Raw genomic sequence first — 23965 nt, 5'->3', positions numbered from 1 at the left:
CAACGTTTTTAAAGAACTCGGTTTGCAATCGGATTATGTTATGTTTTGTTGGGTAACTTGGTCATTATACACATTATATTAACAGAAACATTATCCGGTTGGTTGGTAAGAGGCTGCCTAAAGTCTTTTTTCTATGGTTATTCGCCACGTGAGTTAGTTAAATTACTTACACTTGTAGATCAAATTAACGAAAATAACAATGACGTTCATACAAGATTCTGCCGAATTGTATTATGTTAAATAAATTACCTTCACCAAAATAACTTTGTCTTCATAATTGCTAAAATTTTAACATTCACAGGTGAGGCGAGACTGTTAGATAAATTGTTAACTTTGTATTTCAACATCGCTAAAGTATTCCAAAAATCATGGAACGTATATCACTTGATATTGGAACACTTAATAATACCTGCTTTAATGATTTAGTTCAATAGGACAATCTTATTGTCGTTCAAATATAAATAAAAACAAATACGTTTGGTATATAAAAAAACGCAAGGTTGAAATAATAAATGTATACCAGGTCAAAACTGACCCAGTTTTTGCTCGATTCGATTTAAGCGTCCTGGATAAATTTTCAAAATTTTTAACAGACTGATTAAATGTATAAATCATTTCAAGTGGGAAAAGGGGTAAAGTGTTGTAATATATTTCGTTTTTCTTTCAATCGTTTCCGATTGAAGTAGAAAATTTATCCAACACTAAAGAATTTCAAAATGACGCCTGTTTTATTACGCTTTAAAGAAAACGACACTGTTTTCGTTTTTTTCGCCCTGTTCTTCTAGAATTCTGATTAAGCAATATGATTAATATTTCGAACGGTAAAACTCACATAATGTATGGTATACATGCATTTTTTTAAATGGATACAAACCGTAAAATTTTGTTTTCGATGTTTACTGAAAAGCCCATAACAGGTGTTATCAATAAAAACAATACTTACATTAACTGAAACAATCACACTAAACAGAACCGTTAAGTTTCAAACGATAACACGTGTGTAATTACATATTTATAATTTTAACGGGTAAATTAAGGGTCCAACACACATATTGCACATTAATAAATTGAAGTCACGTAAGGAAATGTTTAAAGGGCCGCTCTCTGACTGCCAATTTTTAGTTGTTGTTAGGGGTACAGCTATTTTTTTAAAGTATTAAACAGTATACACATCTAACTTAAAACAGATATACCGATATATTCTGTTAAACCTCTTTTCGTCTCATATATGTTCTTTCTCAACAACGTTTTCTATTGACATGTGATTAGAACCTTCAACGAATCGCGGAATCGGTGATATATATTTTACCGTCGCTTAAAATTTACGTTGCCCCATTTATATAATTATATACATATGTTTTATTATAGTAATATTTTAAAGGGACCGTCAACCACAAATGACGAAAAAAGAAAAGTTATAAAATACAGTATTTTTTTTTACAATTATTAGTTTATATTGATTAAAATATCACAAATGGTATATTATCTTACTTGAAAAAAGTTGTTAAGTTTTCATATTTTCATAATATTCGGTAATATAATTTTACTGAGAACAGGTACCAGGTAACTACCAGTTAACTATAAATAACGCCAGTAGATTGATCATCATCGTGACGTGGTAAACCCAGGAATGCAATTAGTGCATTCGTAGTAAATTGTATATATTTTATATATATAATGATCAATCTACGTTATTTATAGTGTTTATATCGTCATGTCAACTATTTTCGCGATGTTCTTTCGATTTCACATCGCGAAATTTTATTACCGAATATACTGAAAATATCATCTTTTTTCAAGTAAAGTTATATACCAGTCGTGATATTTTAAACAATATAAACTAATAATATAAACTAATAATTGTAAAAAAAACTGTATTTTACAACTTTTCTTTTTTCGTCGTTTGTGGTTTAAGGTCCCTTTAAAGCAACACGTTTGACCTTAAAATTCACAAAAATAATCTTTATATTTAAATCATCCCAATTATTATTTGCTGAAAAGTTTCAATGTGCAACGAACGAATCATGGCTCATTTAAAACAGAATAATTTAATGAGCATTTAACATACCCCAGTTTAAACAAGTTAAAACTTCTACGCACCATGTCACCGCGTCTCTCCGGCTTATAAAACTGGTGTCGTCTCGATTGTCCCACATTTAAAAAACCATATTTCATTAAGACCCTTAGAAAAACAAGTGTTAGAACTACAGACGATAACCCAATATTTTCGCCAAAAACTGGAAAGAGATGTAGAGCGGTTAACCGTGACTAGTATATATGTAAGCTGAAGTTTATAAGGCAGGAATAAAACGACTTAACTTAAACAGACGAAATTCTTTCTTTATAAATCAGTATACTTATTTTAAGAGATAAGTCCTTATTTTGGCTTTCATGCAATGATCAATTGACAAGCGGACAAAACTCAACGAGTGTAAAATTAATGACAGGGGATATTTTACAAAAAATCTAAATAATTTTGATGTGTTTAAGTGGGCAATAAAAGATTAAAGTAGATACAGTTTCATTTTAATATTTGTTTTGCGGTGGCATTTGAAAGGATTAAGAAAATAATTATTCAAGATACTATTTATTGTCGGTAAGAAGCTGACGTTGCATTGGAATTGAGGACTTGCGTCTTGTTGCTTCAAAAATGTCCGTAATTTATCTGCTGTGCATTATTGCGTCGCAAATGACAGTTGTATTGTCCAATGCAGGTTGGTCCCGTTTTACTTAATATTTGCATGACATGACCATATGGTTGTAGTGTTTAAAATTTTCAAATACGTTGAATAAGATTGTATATCGTTTTCATTGTGTTTTTCTATTGTTATGTAAGCTATTCAGATAACACGGGTATTTGAAAGAATGTTAACTCATTTATGCCTAGTGGACTGTCCCATCTTTCTAAATTGGATCAATTTATTTCCAAAATTAGGGATGTCTAGTATATTTATTTATATATTTAGAATATTTCTTACAGAAATTACTTTAAGCAAACAGCGCAGACCCTGATGAGACGCCGCATCATGCGGCGTCTAATATGGGTATACGCTGTGTGCCAAGGCCTTTTTTTCTAGTCGCTTGGCATAAATGGGTTAACAAAGACGGAAGTTTCTTTTGGCTGTTTGAATGCCATGGCGTTCTGGTACTATATCATTAAATAGCAGTATTCACAATGTCACTTTATGGTATCGTGTCTTATTATGGAGGCAAGAATTGCAAATGGCACTGCTACTAGTTCTATCTATGTGTTTGCTCAGTTATTTTCGACCACTGGACATAAAGAACCATACCTTTCATATGGTATGGGTATATAAGTTTGAAACTTCGTTAACTGTTTTCCTCTCAAGCACGAATGGCTCCGTATTTTTATACGCGATTTCGATTCACTTCATTGTCTGTTTTTGTTTAAAGGTCAACTGGATTATATGTACCCACTCATAATAGAAACATTACATTTTTTATTAACTTTCATGTATACGTTAAGGAAGTCATAGTGCACATAACGAATGTTTATATTTGTATAGCCAATATAAGAGATGCAGTGCTCCAGCTAGGATTTGAAAAGGGCAGGGGGGGGGGGCTTTTTTGTTCAAAAAGGCACTTTCGACGCGCAGTATTTTGTCAAAGGGGCACTTTTGACGCGCAGTATTTTGTAAAAAGGGCACGTTAGAGCGCACGGGTGTTTCTGGAATGCTTCCTATTGCATGTTAATTTATATGTTATAAATAATTGTATTATTCCCATTATTATTAAACCATTCAAATATAATGTCTACAATGAGGATTAAACTAATTACAATGTAATAAGAGATTTATGAATTATCATATGTAAAAAAAAAAAAAAAAAAAAAATTTTTTTTTTTTTTTTTTTAGGGGGGGGGCAGGGCGGAGGTTCGGGGGGGGGGCAGGGCGGAGGTTCGGGAGGGTAGGGCGCGGCGCCCTTCGATTAAGGCCTAGCTGGAGCACTGAGATGCAATACAAATAATACCGTGTCATTAAAATGCCATGATGCATCTTTGAGCTCTAACAAAAAAAGCGTTGCCGTCATTCCAGCAATAAAACATGACACATTAAGTCTTTTAATTAACGATATTGGATTACTTGGATTACTTATTTAAATATGTCAGTAAGGCGATACTGATTTCAATTTACTGATTAGTAAAATTGAGCTAAATCCGAATCACCATTTAATGCGATCCAGGTAGATTTTTTCCTGTTAATTGGAAAGCTGTAGACTGATGAACGTAGTTCCACAATACATTCGATTTGTAAAGTATAAAGCACTGATAAATACTAGAATAAATCAATACGAAACAATAACAGTTTCAAAATTGTATTTTTAAATTTAGGTTTAAAATAAAAATAATTGATTGTCTAACGTTATTTTTTCTTTGGTAAGTAATACCATTTTCTTAAATTACGTGTTCATATATTATATATGGTTTAAATCGGAAAATAACTTTGATATACAATAATTTGCTTTGTCATAACATTATGATAAGTAATGAAATAAGTATTTTTTATTTGAGCCGCGTTCTGAGAAAGCTGGGCTTAACGCATGAGCTTAAAATGTCGTCCCAGATTAGCATGTGCAGTCCGCACAGGCTAATCAGGGACGACACTTTCCGCTTTAATGGTATTTTAAGTTTCAAGGAAGTCCCTCTTTACCGAAAATCAAGTTTAGGCGGAAAGTGTCGTCCCTGATTAGCATGTGCCCTGCAAAACTCAAAACGACCTAAAGACCTACAAGAAACAAAAAGTAAATAAAGTTACCTAAGATTACTTTACGAATTTAAACATTTCATTCCTTGTCTGTAAATTACTTCTAAATCATGTTAAAAAACAGCCAACTTGAAGTCAAACTTAAGGGGAGCAGTGGTCTAATGGTAGGACGCTGGCTTAGGGATCGAGAGGTCCCGGGTTCGAATCCCGCCCTGACCACTGGAATTTCCTTGAGCAAGAAATTTATCCCACATCTGCTCCTCTCCACCCAGGTGTATAAATGGGTATCTGTGAGGGAAATAAGCCAATGTGCCGTGGCTGCATACTGCGCCAAGATGTTAACGGACGACTTGTGACCCAGTGATCAGGGAAAAACATGTAAAGCGCCTTTGAACGCACCCGCGAGTATGAAAAGGGCGCTATATAAATGTGGTATAAAAAGTGCTTTAGACGACATTAAATTAAGCATAGGTTTTCTCAAACGGAACAGAGCTGTCGAGTCTATATCCGATTTCCTTTTATCTTTTATTGAGCACTATCGAGTCTTGGTATGGTATACTGAAGTTATATTATTATCGTAATATTTATGACGGATACTTCATTTTGATAGATCTTTATCGAATAATTAGAGAGAATATATCATGGCTTCTAATAAGGGAAATAAATAAGAGCTTTCTATTTACGAACATAAATCAACGTTTAGTTAAAACGTATTTATTTTAACTCGATTGCATAGACAGCCAAGGGTTTGTTTGAAACGCGCTCGAGTCCGTTTCCTGGGACTAGAACAAGTACTTGGTGTTTATAGGGGAAAACTTATGAACGCTCCCACAGTGGGGATCGAACCCGTGACCTGCCGATCGCTAGGCGGACACCATATCCACTACACCACTTCGACATAAATCAACGTTTAAAGCGTTTCCATTTTATTTTTATAGTAATACTACCATCAACTTTAAACAAAACAACACAATTAATTTCTTATTGCATGTTGTATGCAGATGCTCAGGTATCCAGAGAAATTTTCAGCTTGAACCGTTTGGTCGCGCCATGTATCTTTTTGAACCATGTAAAGTAATCAGTGAAGGTATCTTTATTTTTACTTAAGATAACCTTTTGATAATTCGTTCACATAAAGTATATTTAATGGCGATGGTTTCCAAAACATTTACGAAATACATTGGCCTAAATTATTTGGTAGGAATGTTGCAGCTGTTAATGGCTGTTGTTAGCTGGTAATGTAACAGTAACGTGTTTGATATCTTCGAAACGCTGTTTCGCGACACAGTCTGTCCTTCATAACACCGTAGCGACTTCAAGCAGGTTAATTCCTTGGTGATAAAACTGAATCAAGGCGTATTTTACAAAAGTCTTAAAAATGTGACATTTGACGCGAATGTAATGTTTCTTTGTAAATTGGGTTAAATTTGATGGATTAATTTCCATGAAAAAAGCATCTCAGGAATCGCCAGGGGACGAAGTTGTTCGGCTACATTCCACAAACGACATTTCTAACTAGACTTTGAACAAAAGCGATATCAAAAATACAATATGTTGCGTGACAATGTCTGCGTTGTTTTGTTTGAAAACTGTCTTTGGTAGTCTAATTATAGAATCAAAGCAGGATATGGGTTTGGCGTTTACTTTTATTTCTGTTATCTTCTTGAGATAACATGCGCTTCATGCGAAAGTCTACCTTCAATTAAGTTTTTCGCTTAAGTTCTTTGTAGCATATATATTTTATATTTTTGTGGTGGCTATCATACTTTACACGACTTTGATAAAAACTTAAGTGTACTATTTAATCTAATTCACACTATTACTATTTCGTAATGATTGTAAACAATGTATTATTTATTACTTAAAATTTTAGTTACGCTTTCCTACAAATCTTCACACTACCATTTTCACATCACACGATGTCACATATCGTGTAATCGCTGTCAAACACATCAGTTAACGTTTTCGTTTGTCTTTTTTATTTTTGCTCGAGTAAACATTCGTTTTAAATTGCGATATTTTCGCTTAGGTCCTTTCGAAATGAAACAGGGCTGTACGATTTTGTCAAATATTTATGAATTTATATAAATTGTGTAAACAACTTATTATACATATATTTCAATATAAATTAAGATAAAAGTTAAGAAGAACATGTGTCGAAAAATGCGAAATAAGCGAGATATATAATTCTGATATCGAAAATGTCTGTACAGTCGAATTCGCCAGCATGTATATCATGCATGTACGATGTGAATCTAAATTTAGTTTTACGGATCATTTTAATTTCCTGCAACGATATCTATTTATACGGCACACGAACACTAACTCCGATTTTAATAAAAAGACGAATTCTGCGGTTATTGTAAGAAAATATGTACGAAATATCTTCATCACAGCGGCTCGGGGCGCTAATTTGTCTTTGCTGCATTTTATGAAATTCGTTTTCAATGTATAATTTTTCTTGCCTATTTTATGTTATTGTTACATATTGTTATTAATGTATTGCAATTTCACACGTATAATAATCGTGCAGTCCCGCTTTAAATCATTATGCTTTTGAAGTACAAAGCTATTAATCATTTTCCAGCGAAATCATTGTTTTCAGCTAATGTTTATGTCAAAAGAAATCAAATGAATGGTTTACAAGTCGGACTGCAAACATCTTACTCAACTGACAATTGTTATGGTCTTGAATGTTTGAAAAGCCATGTTGATTTCTATGATTTTTACCTTCTTGTTTTTGTTTTAAAATGTTTAGTGTATGTGTTTTATGTTATTATTTTTTTATCCTGAAAATAAATATTCTTTTTTTTAATTATAATTTTAATGACTAAATTGTATGACACAGGCGTCTTATTATCAACTATCTTTTTTGTTTTAAGGGAATATTTGGACGTACAGAGGTTCACTAGGTAAGTTTACATTTTGATAGTTTTTTAACTAAATAACTTTGACTTAGGAAAAAATATATTTGAAAAAAGACTGCTGCTTAAGTCCACAGGAGGTTTTGATCACAAACGCAGTTTAAAGGACCTTATTTTTATTTTATGTGTATCACATTCTTGGGTCGATAATTGCTTCTCCCTTAAAATTCTTTGTGAAGCGTTTTTTTTTTCTTTCGACACAACTTCAATACTACTTTCAAAAATTGTCTCGAAACATACGAGATAATCGAACAAGCAATGAGAGTTCAATTTTCTTTTAACTCGTTGCTAAAGTTATTCATGATACCATGCCTTTATAACTTAAATGTTCAATTAATCACATAACTCTTTTTTTGATGTGTAGTTTTTTGTTGCTCCTTATTAACTATCTTGAGACAATTGTTAATCATAATGAATGCGCGTGCGCAAATATGTGTTATTATACAGAACTTTGGAGATTTATAATATTTTCGTGACATTAAATATCGTTTGATTTTCACTTTTGTTTGTTTTCTTATTTCACAAGCTTATTTTCTTATAATCATCGTTTTACTAATCATAATTTTACTAATGGTACTTATTTTTCCATCATTGTTTTAAACGACCGATATAGTTTTTAGACACATTATAAACGGCCCTTTCACACTCATACACCAGTTCAAATTAGTATTAAGTTTTGTTTAACATGCTTGAAAATGCGAGACAATGTCCTATACACGAAGTTATAAAATAATTGCACAGAAATAATGAAATACGTACAGCAATCATTTTACTACCTTTTTACACTACATTGTCACTATGTATATACCTCATATATGTGACATTCTCACGAACATATGTTGTGTTTCATTCCTTGTTAACATTGATCTTTCTTCGAAATAATGACTGTTTTGTATTTAAATTAAGCGCATGCTGTAATTGTATAAGTTACAGTATGTTTATGACGATACGCTCTATATGCTTAAGGCAAAATAAGCTATTCTGTTCTGTTCTCTTCAATTCACTGCTGATTTTTTAAACCTCTGCAGGCCCTGACCACTGGCACATTGATTATCCTCACTGCGGGGGCACACACCAGTCTCCAATCGACCTGCAGACCCGAGATGCGGTCGTGGACCCGACTCATCTGTCCCCGATCGTCTTCTACGGCTATGACCGTGTCTCTAACCTCAACTATACCCTAGAGAACAACGGCCACACTGGTAAAAGGATACATTCAGATCGTGTCTCTAACCTCAACTATACGCTCGATAAAAACAATACTGTAAAGTTTTTATTTTATTTTCAGACTCACATTTATAACAATTCAAAAGATATAATCCCGAAAATCCTACACATTGTTTGGTTAATGTTTAACAACATGCACATATTTATATTTATGTAATAATGCAATGTATGTTTTGATCAAATAACTTCATTTGCATTTGCATGTTTAATTTGAATCAATCCTCGAACATACATATGTAATAAGTTAATTATTTTACATATTCCGCATCTATGCTGCAAAAGTAGTGTATTTATATTCAATATTACTACTTGAACAAGGTTTAACAAAATATTGTTGATACATTCTTATTGATTCGTCACCCCAAAGCAACCTTCGAAATTATATACGCTGACATGATTACTAAATTTAATCGCCCCAATAATCATGAACGGAGATGAACATTAAATACTAAAAAGTAAGGCTTTTGGACTAAAATACACTTCGCAACGGAATTCTATCAATTAATTTATGAAATGTTATATTCGCACTTTCACATATATACGCTACATTAAATGAAATGCTACTTAATAGAGTTGATGTTAAATGTACCAAACGAAATAGCGTAGAAGAGATTAAAAATCAGAACAGACAAACTACTTGATGAGATAATAAGTACACGAATGCATGGGTAATACATTAGTGCGTATGCGATTAGACAAATGAGTGAATGAATGAATAAATTAATAAATGAACGAACTAACGTTAAAGAAGAGAATAACACATTTCGGATAAATAAGCACAAATATAAAAGAAATAAATTGATGACTAAGCAAATTTTGGTATTTTAAAACACGCCTACGTGTTAACATATACATAAATTCATCAGAATTGAATATGTAAACCAAGCGCTCAAACATTGACAGTGGCTTTGTATCAGTTATCCACTTTATCAAATATTAATGATTTAGGAATTCGTATTGGTCGTACAATGTCTGCAGTTTTGAGCCCATTTGCTATTTGGGGAACATACGATATGTCTTTATTTATATACACTAAAGCTACGTAATTGGACCTTTTACATCTTACCATTACTATATCTGCATGAGATGTGGGTGATGATCTGAAATCTGTACTTCATATTGCTAAATTTTGAAATTACTATAACAAGGGGTGACTTAGGCCGATACGTGAACTTCATTTATCGTTCCTGAAAACGTAGTCAATCTGTTTTGTCCTGACGATACAGTAATTTAGTAGTAATCGAATAATTATTTAGTTTTTATTGCTTTTGTATTTGAAATACGATGCTATCAGGTAAATTTTTTTTTTACAGTTTTATAAAGTGTGACTTGTTCAGAGCTAAATGCGCGGTTTTGGATCCATTCAACTAGTAAAATATCATAGCTTTTCATTGACCGTAAAAGAAGCCAGCCCTAGCTTTCATCATTATATTGTGTAAAATCTCTTTTTGTACGTATTGTCGTGTATTGAACAAGCTCTGTGTAATTTGAATTGTCCAAGTGACTAATTGACCAAAGAATTTAAATAAATTGATGATGCAGCCATGCGCTAATTTGTTTATTAGCTCATGTATTAACACTTAACTTGTGGATTTATTAATGATTGGTAAGCAGAAACTGTTCATCGTAGTGATTTGGGCAGTACATGTACATGTAATACATCAAACTCTATTCTTATCACCCATAAGGAGCTTATCCATAATGTCCCTTCTTTTCCGAATCAATCACGGCTTTTAAAATGTCACTTACGTTTATCAAACGTAAAAGCGGTCTCTCTTAAATAGTATAATCTAATAAATATAATAATTGTGTAAAAATGCATAAAATTTGTGATTTCGTTTTGACGCACGTGTATTTATAATTGCTTTGCTGTTTGTTCTTGGCGATGAGTTGCATATACTATTTCGCAAATAAATTGATCTGTTCTGTTCTTGTTCAAATTCCAGTTCAGATTGGTTTGAACGAAAAAACGATGATGATCTCTGGTGGAGGCTTGAGTGACACGTACATTGCCGAGCAGTTCCACTTCCACTGGGGAGCCGTGGACGAGCGGGGTTCGGAGCACTCCCTCAATGGTCGCTACTTTCCCATGGAGGTGAGGAATGATATTTTGCGCCGCCTGTCTGGTTAACACAGTGGTTGATATATGCGCTTCTCCTTTCCGCGACATGGTTTCAATCCCCGGTACCTGATAATGTGAGTTTGGTAGGTGGTCACCACACTGGGCAGGTGGGTTTCCTCCGGGTACTACGGCTTCCCCCACAACACAAGACCACACCAATAATAAATAATACTTCAGTAACAACGACATTGCTAAAAATGCAGCTATAATTGAAAATTTGTCACAACTGCTATGAGTCTAGAAAGCAAACAAGGTAGGAGTGCTGGGACACACTCCAGGTCTGCACATAATGCCGCCTCCGACCCGGAAGGGCCTCACATACTTCGAAAAACGCACAGAAACGCATACACACTTTATTATACCCCTACATGGACGGTAAAATGGGGTCACCATGTCGGTCGATCCATCGGTCGGTCGGTTTGTATGCATACGATGTTAAATATTTGTGGATCGGCCTAATTCCACATATTTGAATGTTATTGAATCTTAAAATATTTTATCTTGAAGTAATTTACATGCGCAAGATTCTTGTTTGGGAAGATGTATTTGTAACCGGTTGGACAAGACTTAAATTTGTTTCATGGATGTGTATTCTACGAATTATCATTGTCTTCCATGGTAAAATAAAAACATCGTCGCTGTTTTTCGAAAACCTCGTAAGTACATTTTAACAACTTTTCAATAGGCAAAAGAAACATTTTTAAAATACAATAATTTAGATAGTCTTAAATAGGAACTGAATATTAACGAGAAAACTGAGTAAGTCCATTTTTAGAATTAAAATGACAACTCAGGCTTTTATATTTTCATAAAAAGTATGCCCATTTTGACTAAGACTATCTAAATTAATATATTTGAAAACTTCAAAAAATATTTAAAAAATGTTTTTTGAAAAGTAGGAAAAATTGACTTACGCAGTTTTTGCAGAAACAATTAGTGCACCAATTAGTGTTCAGGATTTTCTCACGTGCTCATAACTATGCCTTCCAATTGAATATGAAATCCAGTATTTTCGCAGAAAATGACCCGTGAACCCGCCGTTCTTATAAAAACAAATAACAATTTGCGCCAAATTTGACTTACGCGGTTTTCGAAGAACAGCGACGACATGCGACTTTCTACTAAGTGCCTTTAAATATTTGATTGTGTTATTCGTGCTTGCGCAGAGACGTTCATTTTGCGAAATTCGTATAAAGACATACAAACTGTTTGTATTTTTTTCTTAGATTACGTTTACATAATTACGATAACATTAAAGACAAAACAATGCTTGAACACCGATTTAATAATAAACTCGTTTCTAACCAGCAGTAATTCAGTGTCTCCATGTTTCAGATGCACATCGTCCATTACAACAAGAAGTACGGTAATATCTCCTCCTCTGTTGACAAAGCGGATGGTCTGGCAGTGCTCGGCTTCTTCTTTGAGGTAATGTGGCCTGGGAGTACTCGGCTTCTTCTTTGAGAAAATGTGGTCTGGGAGTACTCGGCTTCTTCTTTGAGAAATGAGAAAATGTGGTCTGGTAGTGCACGGCTTTTTTTGGAGGTAATTTGGTCTCGCAGTGCTCGGCTTCTTCTTTGAGGTAATGTGTTCTGGCAGTACTCGGCGTCTTCTTTGATGTTATGTCGTCTGGTATTGCTCGGCTTCTTCTTTGAGGTAATGTGGTCTGGCAGTACTTGGCTTCTTCTTTGAGGTCATATGTTCTTGCAGCTCTCGGCTTCTTCTTTGAGAAAATGTGTTTTGGCAGTGCTCGGATTCTTCAATGAGGTCATGTATTCTTGCAGCACTCGGCTTCTTCTTTGAGGTAATGCGTTCTGGCAGTGCTCGGCTTCTCCTTTGAGGTTATTTGTTCTTGCAGTACTCGGATTCTTCTTTTACGTAATGTGGTCAGGCAGTGCTCATCTTGCTCTTTGAGGTTATGACTTTTAATTCAACCAGATGATGAATCGAAACATGTCGTGGATTATAAAGTCGACATAAGAATTCTTTTTGAAACACCTGGTTGGCGCTTGGTTATTAAAATTATTAGTTAAGCATAGCCAAAAGAAGTATTATGGTGACGTATGCAAACACGAAATTTGTTTATAAAGACAAAGAGCGTTGAAGTAACAATTGAGATGTTAGTTTGTCCTTAAATAAATGTATGCCAGCCTTTTAAAATTAACTTGCTCATTGACCTAAGATTGTTCGGTGGCATCTCAGCAAACATAACGGGACCTAGATTCGTCTCACACTCAAAGAAACCGTATGTGGCTTAAATTTAAATGATATTATTAACTATATTAGACAATTATTTTTTTTTTAATTCATATTTTGTTTTCATTTATTAGAACGGGCATTTTAGAAGTAAATGAGAACATACGATATAGTACGTACATACTTGTAATAATCGTATTTCTAGGTTGGCCGATTCAACTTCCATTTTCAAGAAATCATCAATAATTTTGGCGATATTCAGTACAACGGTAAGTACAGGCATTTTTTTAACTCTAGCAAACACAGACAATAACACATACATTATATGTGCTCAAGAGCTTTGCCATTAATAGCCCTATGTTTTGTTTCTACACAATCGACCCCCGCTATATGAATTGACTAACGTGCATTTTCATTTGAATTAAAAAAATAAAAATAGGTTTTTATTATTATTCCAATGGATCATATCCATTACAAAATGATGGCGTCAACATATGTGTACATTACGTTGTGTTTGGTTTCTTCGTTTCCTCTGTTCCTTGCCTAGAAAGTCTAAAATGAGTCTTGTTCTGAGAAAACTGGGCTTAATTCGTATGCGTGAAGAGTCATCCCAGATTAGCCTGTGCAATCCACACAGGCTAATCAGGGACGACACTTTCCGCCTAAACTTGATTTTAGGTAAGGAGGGACTTCCTTGAAACTAAAAATACCATAAAAGCGGAAAATGTCGTCCCTGATTAGCATGTGCGGACTGCACAGGCTAATCTGGGACGACACTTTACGCACATGCATTATCCCCAGTTTTCTCAGAAAGCGACTCAAATTCTTGTTCAATGAACGCCTTATAGTCAAATAAGTTGTTTATAACATTCGTGATTTTGAATTTTTAACACCACAAAGAAAGACTTTTAAAGAGTCGAAAATTTTAAAGTAGCCTTAAACTATCTATAAAAAGCAAATTCGTTGAATTGATATCCCCCGCCATTATACTTCTGGATACAACAGTTTTCTGGACGGATGGACAACGCCAACGTGCATCATCCGCTTATCCATATATATATATATACTGACACCAATTTCCAATGAAATCCGTCAAAGCACTTCCAAGATATGGCTCCGGACACACAAAAAGGCATTTTTTCAAGATACAAAGGGCCATAACTCCGTTATTATCCGATAGTGTACAATGCCATTTGGCGTGCATCATCCTCTTATCCATATATATACTCATACCAAGTTTCAATGAAATCCGCCAAAGCACTTCCAAGATAAGGCTCCGGACACGAAAGTGCCGGACGAAAAGACGGACGGACGGACAACGCCAAAACAATAGCCCTCCGCCTATGGCGAGGGATTGCTAGTGTTTCTATCGTAGTTCGAGTCATATGACCTTTTTAGCATTATCGACGCTATCTCTGAATTTTAGCATTTGTTCACTAGTGCTGCTGCAGAACGAATATGGCACATTCGATCTAGTTATGGTCATGTACATATACTAAATCCTAACCATATACTAATATCAAATAGATTGGTAATTTATTTGGTTCAGTTTAATGTATTGGCGATCCAAGCAATTTTTATTAGATTGATGATATAATAGGAACAGTTAAATGTCTTGCTGATTTCTGTTATGATTTACAACGCTTGAAAATTGAAGAACTATTAGAATAGTGACCGTAGAATGCGGTGTAATACTTCTTTCTTTCAGATGAGAAAGTCCAGATACACTCCATCCCCATGATAGACCTGATGCCCGCCCGTCTAGCCAACTACTACCGCTACGTCGGTAGTCTGACCACGCCCCCTTGCTATGAAAGTGTCACGTGGACCATTTTCAATGAAACCATTGAGATAGCAGAAGAGCAGGTATATATTTGAGCCGCGTTCTGAGAAAACTGGGCATTATGCCTGTGCGTGAAGTGTCGTCCCAGATTAGCCTATGCAGTCCGCACAGGCTAATCAGGGACGACACTTTCCGCTTTTATGGTATTTTTAGTTTCAAGAAAGTCCCTCCTTACCGAAAATCAAGTTTAGGCGGAAAGTGTCGTCTCTGATTAGCTTGTGCGGACTGCACATGCTAATCTGGGACGACACTTTACGCACATGCACCAAGTCCAGTTTTCTCAGAACAAGGCTCATTTATAAATATAAACATTCGTTCACCCTTGAACAAGGTACCACCGCTATTTTGAACGAAACATTCGAACCTCTCATATACAATCTGTAATTCTTCATAAAGAAAACACTTCTGGATGGTATTGAGATTTTGTTTCCTTGTGAAGTGTCTGTGATGTCAATATTCCCATATTCTATGACAAAAGCATGTGTAAAAAGATCATAGTTTCTTAGCTTCGTGAATTCTTAGCTTAACGAAATAATTATCAATAATGTGTCTGATTTAAATTATGTTTACGATGTATCGTTGACTGTCCTCTATACATGCATAGTAACAATACTGATTTCCGATTTGGTTGAATGCACACGTAGTTTTTATCTTTCTTTTATTTATGTACTTTGTAATAAAGCCCCTAAACGCTGCATATTTTAACTAATAAAATACCTCAATTGCAGAAAGATCGACTTATGTTCTATCTATATGAAAGGAATGCTACATGAATACTTATTTCGCCAATAAATATTTTTGTACAGCGTACACATGCCATTCATTGAGTGATAATTCAATGAAAATTGTGTTTTCATGGTATATAACAGCAATTTATAGTCTTTTATTAAAAAAACATTTCAGCAAGACACTGATCGGAAAACTATAGGATTGTCAGAATCGCTCCTCAGACACTTGTGCGAAGCACATATTTAAGCATTTTTCATTAGATTGATGATATTGATGATATGAACATAACAAAACAGTTCTTTGCAATTTAAGCATATACTTCTCATCGTCAAAAAGCAATAAATTGATAATAAGCAATTACACATGCGTTAAAAGAACAACAATATTTTGTTTCTCCTAGTTGGTACAATTCCGTACAACAATCTTCGAAAACGACAAAAGCGACGGCGGCGTTTCGATGGACTTATCCGACGACTACCGACCCGTCCAGTGCATGTTCCGACGCCGGCTGTATGCCAGCCATCCATCCCTGAAATACAATGCGGCTACCCAAAATGTCATGGTAGTCGGAGACGGAAATAGCGCCGCCTCAAACGAACCGCACCGTATAAGCCTCTTTTTTATGTGTTCCGCCTGGTTATGGTTTTTACAATTATTCTTCTCTCTATGAAAATGCAAAGTGTTTTTGTGTATACTTAACGTCTAATTGGAATTTGTTTGACCTCAGTAGTTTGCTTTTAGTAGAAATAAGATGTGGCGTGTATTCAACAATTACTTTCTATGGAAAAACACAATATGTGCACTCAAATACCGTTTGTTAATTAAATAATGCGGTAATAAGTATCTGCAACTAATCTTTTCAATGTTCGTGTTTATACATTGCGTCTCTGTAATTGAACTTTCTGTGAATATTTTCTTAAAGTTTTCATGCTTCAAAATAAGATAACAATACAAAGCTGACTTGTGTACGTCGAAATCATAAAACATAAGTATACTATACTATAAAGACCATAACACAAGGCAGAGGTGGACCGGGCGTCTATAATTGACCCACGGCTGTTCGGCACTTTGCCCGAGTGCCAATCAATATCCGCAGGGGGCCGAGTATAGACGTGCGGCCCAGCCCTGTCGTGTGTTATCATTATATAACATTAACTCCTTTTTTGTTTATTCACTAAAATTGATTACCGAACCAGCTCTGTGTTTCATTTAATTGATTACACTATATATGGATTTTAGGTACAATAATTCGGACGTGTTGGTTAAGTTAACAGTAAAATATTGTTAAAAAGGCATTGAATCGAAAACGTAATTCGAATTGCGTGCTTGTCATGCATGTTTGGAAACTTCGATAAAAATACGATATATTGCTAGGGTAGAGGTAGAGACATTTTCCACTTCACTTACTGAATGATTTGTACATAACTTCTTTTATCATTTAGATTACTTAAGATATATAGCATATGCATATTTTTTCATCTCTGATTGCATAACACTATTAAGTGTTATTTTTCAGTCTTCCTATGCATTTTTTTGTTTACAATATTGCAATAAAATGTGCTCGAACATTCGATATCGCACATCATGGTTTTTGTTGAAGTGGTGAGCAGTCGTTGCAAATTTTTCCAAAACACCTTCGTGATATGTAAAATAAATTTAGATATATGGATGTATTTAAAATAAGTTAAGCTAATGGAAGAAAGAACAGAAAATTGAAGTTCATATAGTTGAAATTAAAATTTAATCAGCATTGGATTTAAGTTGTTATTGAGCTACGTGTGTCTTTTTAGATAATACATTTGGTTTGTTGCTGACTCCTATAAAAGTAAAATAGTTTCATCAATGTAATATACCATACAGTTTCAGTCGAAATCGATATTATCACAATCGTGTGCTACGTATAAGTATCATTCTGTTATTTTTTTCCCATTTATTTGTGGCTAAATTGTATTAACCATAGCTGGCTAAGACTCAACGTGGACGGTATGTAATACTAGAACTTACCAGTTCGACATATTGCATGATTTATCGTTTGCCAACCGTTGTGTACACACCGGTCTTACTGACAAAAACATAGTGACGTCACCATCTATGTATAGAATGGTTTGCTAACCTTTTAAAGTTGCAAACAAGCTATGTAGAATTGGAAGAAGGCAGTCTGTTTGATATATTGAATACGTTCATTTGTGTGAAGTGAATTAAACATAAGCAGCTATGAACGTCAAACTACACCTGTAGGCGAGAACTCTATGAAAGATCCCAGCCTATGGTCTCTCTTGTATATGTTTGTCCATTTCGCAACCGTAACCGTGTATAGACCGTATCCACATATATTCAGATGTGTAATGGTGTACTATTGTATATATGATAACTTGTCAAAATATACATGCATGTGCTGTAAGTTTATTTCCTTATGATCATATTTCCAAAAAACTGTTAAGATTTCTGTGTGTGTGTGTGTGTGTGTGTGTGTGTGTGTGTGTGTGTGTGTGTGTGTGTGTGTGTGTGTGTGTGTGTGTGTGTGTGTGTGTGTGTGTGTGTGTGTGTGGTGTGTGTGTGTGTGTGTGTGTGTGTGTGTGTGTGTGTGTGTGTGTGTGTGTGTGTGTGTGTGTGTGGTGTGTGTGTGTGTGTGTGTGTGTGTGTGTGTGTGTGTGTGTGTGTGTGTGTGTGTGTGTGTGTGTGTGTGTGTGTGTGTGTGTGTGTGTGTGTGTGTGTGTGTGTGTGTGTGTGTGTGTGTGTGTGTGTGTGTGTGTGTGTGTGTGTGTGTGTGTGTGTGTGTGTGTGTGTGTGTGTGTGTGTGTGTAATTTTAGACTATTAATTATTAGTTAAGCGTTATTGCAAATATTTTCAATCAAACAAATTCATTGTGAAATAAATAGTTTCATTATGTTATGCTCAGTATACTAGTATTGAACAACTACGACGGGGCGCCAATATTGCATCATGAGTAAAACATAGTAATAAGGTCAGGCATGTATGCGCAATGATTGATACCTTTATTGGCGTCGCACTGAAGGGCGGCGACTCGTGTGTAATACGTTTTTTTTTCGCTTATGGGAGGAGAATTTATTTTTCGGATCAATGTACATATTTTTGTTGTCAGAATATCTTGCATAGTGGTGATTTTTTGTGTAAATTAGTGTAAATAAGTACTGCATTTGTGCCTATTACATTTACTACAACATTTATTGCCAATAATGCAAGGCTAATTCTTTTTGTAAATAACTGATAACAGGGACTAGGCAATACTAAAAGATAACAAGGACTGGGCAAATACGCGAACCGGTGAAACTGTCTGGTTTTGTATAAAAACAAAACATGATCAAAATATATTTATTTTGGTTTTTTCTAACAATAGCGCAGACTTTTGCTGTTCGAGTTTTGGTTAACGCGTATTTTCTTCAATGTTAAAAGACGACAGCAATTACACGGTTTATTGCTTTATTGATAACCGTTACACTACAGTCACTTATTAATATCTTAGTAAGAAGGTGATTTTTCAAGCGGTTCCGTAGTGTAGTGGTTACACGCTCGCTTCACATGTGAGAGGCCCAAGGTTCGAGCCCCAGTAGAATCAAATTAGTTTATTTGTGTTCTATGTTAACTTTTTGTTTTGATGTAGACATTTTAGTTTAAATAAATATGCTGTTTTATTGTAACCATTTTTTGTTTTTATTATGCCCATGAAATATATGTGTGAGAGGATGGGGGGGGGGGGGGGTCGTAAACACATTAAAACGTTTACAGTGTTTTCATATCATTGAGTACTCAACCCCTATCGTAAATGAGCAACGTAAGAATAAGTTCAGAATCATCTCCCTTTGAAGTTGAGAAAAATATGAAATTACGCTTACAAGACAAAGCAGATTTTTTAAAACCTACACAGTTCTGTTCCATTGATGAAAACTGCACACGGATGCCATTAAAAAAGGAAACCAATGTAAATAAAATGAACTATGCAATATTTGGGGGTTACAACACAAAATTAGATAATGGTTATTTGGGGGTTATAACACAACATTATAGACAATTGTTATTTGGGGGTTATAACACAAAATCATAGATAATGGTTATACCAGTATCTATTTCTATTTGTTGAAAATAATCGGCCAATATTTGAATATTTACAGTAGAAAAAAATCGTTCCATGTAACTTCATTGAGTGCCTTTTACACTAAAATTCCCGACGCCCTTTGATGCATCAATACTTATCTTGTGTATTATTTGTTTTGAGTATCATGTAACATTACGTATGTTACGCGTGTATTATCTTTTCCGTATTGGTATCATGATGATTGATGTTATCAAGTATAAAGTATGTAGAAGTAAGAAAAATAAACGATTATAATCATGTTCGAGTCTTTATTGTTAACTTGCCATTAATGTGACTACGGCTTGTGTCCAATACCCCCCCCCCCCCCACACACACACACACACCCACATACATGTTTTTATCGGTTTGTGTTTGATCATTTTTTTATTTTATCCCGCCCCAAAATTGAAATATTTAAATAATATATGATTTTGGAAAAACAATTATCTGTTCTGTGAGGACAATACCATAGTATACATTATCACCCCCTGACGTAAACCAACAGTATAGCTACTGTTAACGTAATACATTGAGCATGAATACACGCAATAATTTTAATAAAAACATATATATCTAACAACTCTCAAGAGTGTTTTTTTTATTTCCAAAACACCCACACTTTGAGCATCACAGCCTGTTTATAAGTATAATTTGTGTAACAATAGTTCTGAATTAAAGACATTATAATAAAGCCCTTTTCGAAATACTTATTGGGCGACCTAAATTATATCAATTTGATTTAATAAATATTCGAGACGTTTTTTACAACTTAAGGTAAGTTAAAACTTTATTCGATTACATGGACAAAGCATGGATTCGTTATCAGGGTACAGGATCAACGGGGTTTACACATGGGCTGGGGACAGAATGGAAACACCGTTAAGAACGTTAATTTTGTGAATATCTCAAGTTATTGAAATATGTTTGCAAACATCTTTAGCGCATTTAAACAGTGTTTCTGGCAGTATGCGCCAATATCTTAATATTTAAAAATTAATTATTGAATACGTCTGAAATCGGTGCCAAAATTTCACGTTACGAGCAGCATAACCGTGTATATGACTTGCTGTACATAAAGTAATTCTGATGTTTTTTAAATTGCCATAAGCCGCATCAAAACTGTTTTTATGCACTAATTAAAATTCAAAACAAAATTGTTTTAAAAAGCTATTTAAAAAAGCACCACTAACTATTGTGTTTACATCCATTAACATCCATTTGTGAACCCCATAAAGTCACGTTTTCTTCCATCCTGGTTATGAAACATATCTTACATCATCCAATAAACTGAAAAGGACTGTGTAGCTATAGCAACTCGAAATCGAGCCTATGGGTATTTGGTCCCGCGAAAAAATTAATTGCGTAGGAGTGTGAGTCATTTCAGCGTTGGATTGTTATTGCATGCCTATTATCAGCGAATGTTCAAACGGTAAATTTTAACTGTGCTAGTTATAACGTAGATTTGTCAAATAGTTTTACTACATACCGATTAGCGAAAAATTGCTGGTACATTTTAATCACGTACTCAATGTCAATGTGTTGGTTCATTTTTATCATGAGTGTAGCAAGTCAAAATCGAACCTATGGGCATTTGGTCCCGCGATTAACTTGACTGTCTAAGAGTATGAATATTGCTATTGAGCAGCGAGTAGTATTCGTGTTATAACCAAAGCCGGGACTTGCACCCAGATTTCTTCTCCCTCGAAGAAGGAAAAGCGTTCTGCTTTGAACTACTGTGGTTGTATAAACACGTTTCATACAAGCTACATGATCAAGAGGTGTCACTCAGCGTTTGTACGGGCTTGTGACCGTTCTTTTCACAGCGAAATGAAAAGAGCCGCTTTACCACCTTGCAATATGCAATACGGACTAGCATACTAGCAAACAATATAGCCTTTACTTTTGCCATGCATTAACGAAGAAACATTGGCCTTTCGGCGATGGCTAAACCTCAGAAATCCCATTTAAATAGATATTTTTTTCACATCTTGCAGAAATGTTCTGTTGCATAATTTCTCAAAATATCCTAAATCAGATTATATACAATAACATGTGGACATCTGTTCCAGTATCTTGCAAGACGAATAACTATTTGTGGAGCTGTAACATAGCACAACCTTAGATATGTTACTGCCTTTCAACTGTGTTATTTTATCAAATATATTTCATTGATCAGACACGACAGATTTTCATTTCAACTTCACGTGAACAAAACACGTTCGTATCAAACTGCAAAATCGCATTGTAGTGTTTGCAGACCAGCTGCTGCTGAGAATTTTCTTCTACTATACGAATGTGCCTACATATCTGTTACATCAATGCATCATATACTAGTATTTTATCTTACAACCAAACCATAGCATTGAAGTAATACTGCTTTTCAAACAGCGCTTGTTAATATCAACCTAGGTAGCAAACTATGCGATCGAGTGTAGATTTGGCCAAGAGGCAAAAGTAGTTAATATCGCAAACTGTTATGTATATAGATTTTTTTCATCCATATTTTGTATTATGTGTGAAACAAAACTGCAAACTACTGTGTACACTCGAAAGCTTACAAACGAGATGATTGACCAGCGCTTGTCAATATCAACTCAAGTAGCTAACTATGCGATCGATTGTAGATTATATAGTGTGTTTTGTTCGTATATTCTACAAGCGCAATATAAAGCCTAAATACTGTTGAACGTTTGTGCTAATGTGTCTCATTGAAAGACAAGTTATACCAATAACGAACCGTTGTACAAAATGTGTATGCAGTCAAAAGCGAGTAACTGCTTTACGTTTACGAGTCACTCAATGTAAGTCTCAACACGAATAGTTCGTAAGGCGCAATTAATGTTCAACGCAACATTGAGTAGCATAGTTTGTTGCCATATGGAAAATATCTTATATCGGTTAGTCATTCATATAGTTTTTTTTATCATTTTACCTCAAATTCAAGTTTGAAAGTTTTTTGCTTTGTACGTTTGCAAGCTAGTGGTGTCACTCGGCGTTTTTACGGACTTGTGACCGTTCCTCTTGTCTGAGTACAAGAGAAGTCGCCTTCCCACCCCAGCCCTAGCAGACTTAAACCTAACAATTTGAACAATGCGTGTTATCAACCGGTTGGTAGCCTTATCAAATGCCATCGCGTCCTCGGACTCGCATACGCATCGACCCACGTCAGGTTCTAAAGCTTGCGGGCAATAATGAGTGTCCCTCGCGATAGATTGAGGAGCCTTGCCAGAGTATAACGACAGCATGGATAACACATGTTAGAACCGAAAACCGAGGCGTTTCCCCTCAAGTGCTATCGGTTCGCTTCGCAACTTGTGGAGTCGGTCTATTGACACCTACATACCTCGGTCGCCCATACTCAGTCAATTAACCGCTGTTGTCTTTCTGCTTGCCAAATAGCAGTCAAAACAACCTTACATTGATCTAGCCAGATTGGAAACTACGAGCGAAAACTAACTCGCCCAAGCGAGTGACCCGCTCCCGATTCGAGCAAAACCTCACCTAAGCACTATCGACCCAAAAAACGCCAGTAACACTGCTCCGTTACTAGGGAGCCTTGCTAGTCAACACAAGTAATTTGCAATCCTGGCTAGAGCAATGAGTATATTCGGACTGGTGTACCACCATGTGATTGTCTGCGCTTAAATTGTTGGTATTTGATACTTAGAGTCTCTTGTGCCAAAGTAGAGACTGAATATTTGTTTTATAAATCAAGCAATCATTTACTGGTTGGTAGTTCTAACAGTGCGTCAAAATAAGCACCGTGAAAACATTTTAGCACCGAAATACCGAGGTGTTTACCCCCAAGTGCTATCAGTGCGCTTCACACTTGTGGAGTCTTAAACCCCTCGGCCGCCCAAACACAGTTAATGACTGTTAATGTTTATTTTTTGTTTGATTTTGGTATTGCATAGTTTAAACACAAACACATACATCAATACATCAATATTGCTGGCCAGCACAATAAAACAAGGAAAAAAAAGGTAGGAGAACAATCTCCTTTATTTTTCATGTAAAAACATAAACAAAACATACACACTGTCAACACTTGCCACTTGCAACACCGAGTTCGGTTCAGTGCAGAATGTACACATTTTTCGATCGAC

At 35.1% G+C, this 23965-nt stretch overlaps 1 protein-coding gene across 1 annotated transcript; it reads left to right on the top strand.

Annotated features, from left to right (window-relative positions):
* The first annotated feature begins 2623 nt into the window (after nt 1-2623).
* LOC127831956 (carbonic anhydrase 2-like) lies at nt 2624-18239 on the top strand. Its single transcript, XM_052357055.1, has 8 exons — nt 2624-2714; nt 7607-7636; nt 8677-8850; nt 10822-10970; nt 12333-12425; nt 13399-13462; nt 14902-15059; nt 16166-18239. Exons 1-8 carry the CDS (start codon nt 2651-2653, stop codon nt 16433-16435), a joined length of 1002 nt encoding a protein of 333 aa, XP_052213015.1. The 5' UTR covers nt 2624-2650; the 3' UTR covers nt 16436-18239.
* The last annotated feature ends 5726 nt before the right edge of the window (nt 18240-23965 follow it).

The sequence above is a fragment of the Dreissena polymorpha genome, chromosome 5 (assembly GCF_020536995.1).
Source record: "Dreissena polymorpha isolate Duluth1 chromosome 5, UMN_Dpol_1.0, whole genome shotgun sequence".
NCBI lineage: Eukaryota > Metazoa > Mollusca > Bivalvia > Myida > Dreissenidae > Dreissena > Dreissena polymorpha.
Note: the sequence above shows the minus strand (reverse complement) of the source record. Positions and strands in the feature narration are given on the sequence as shown.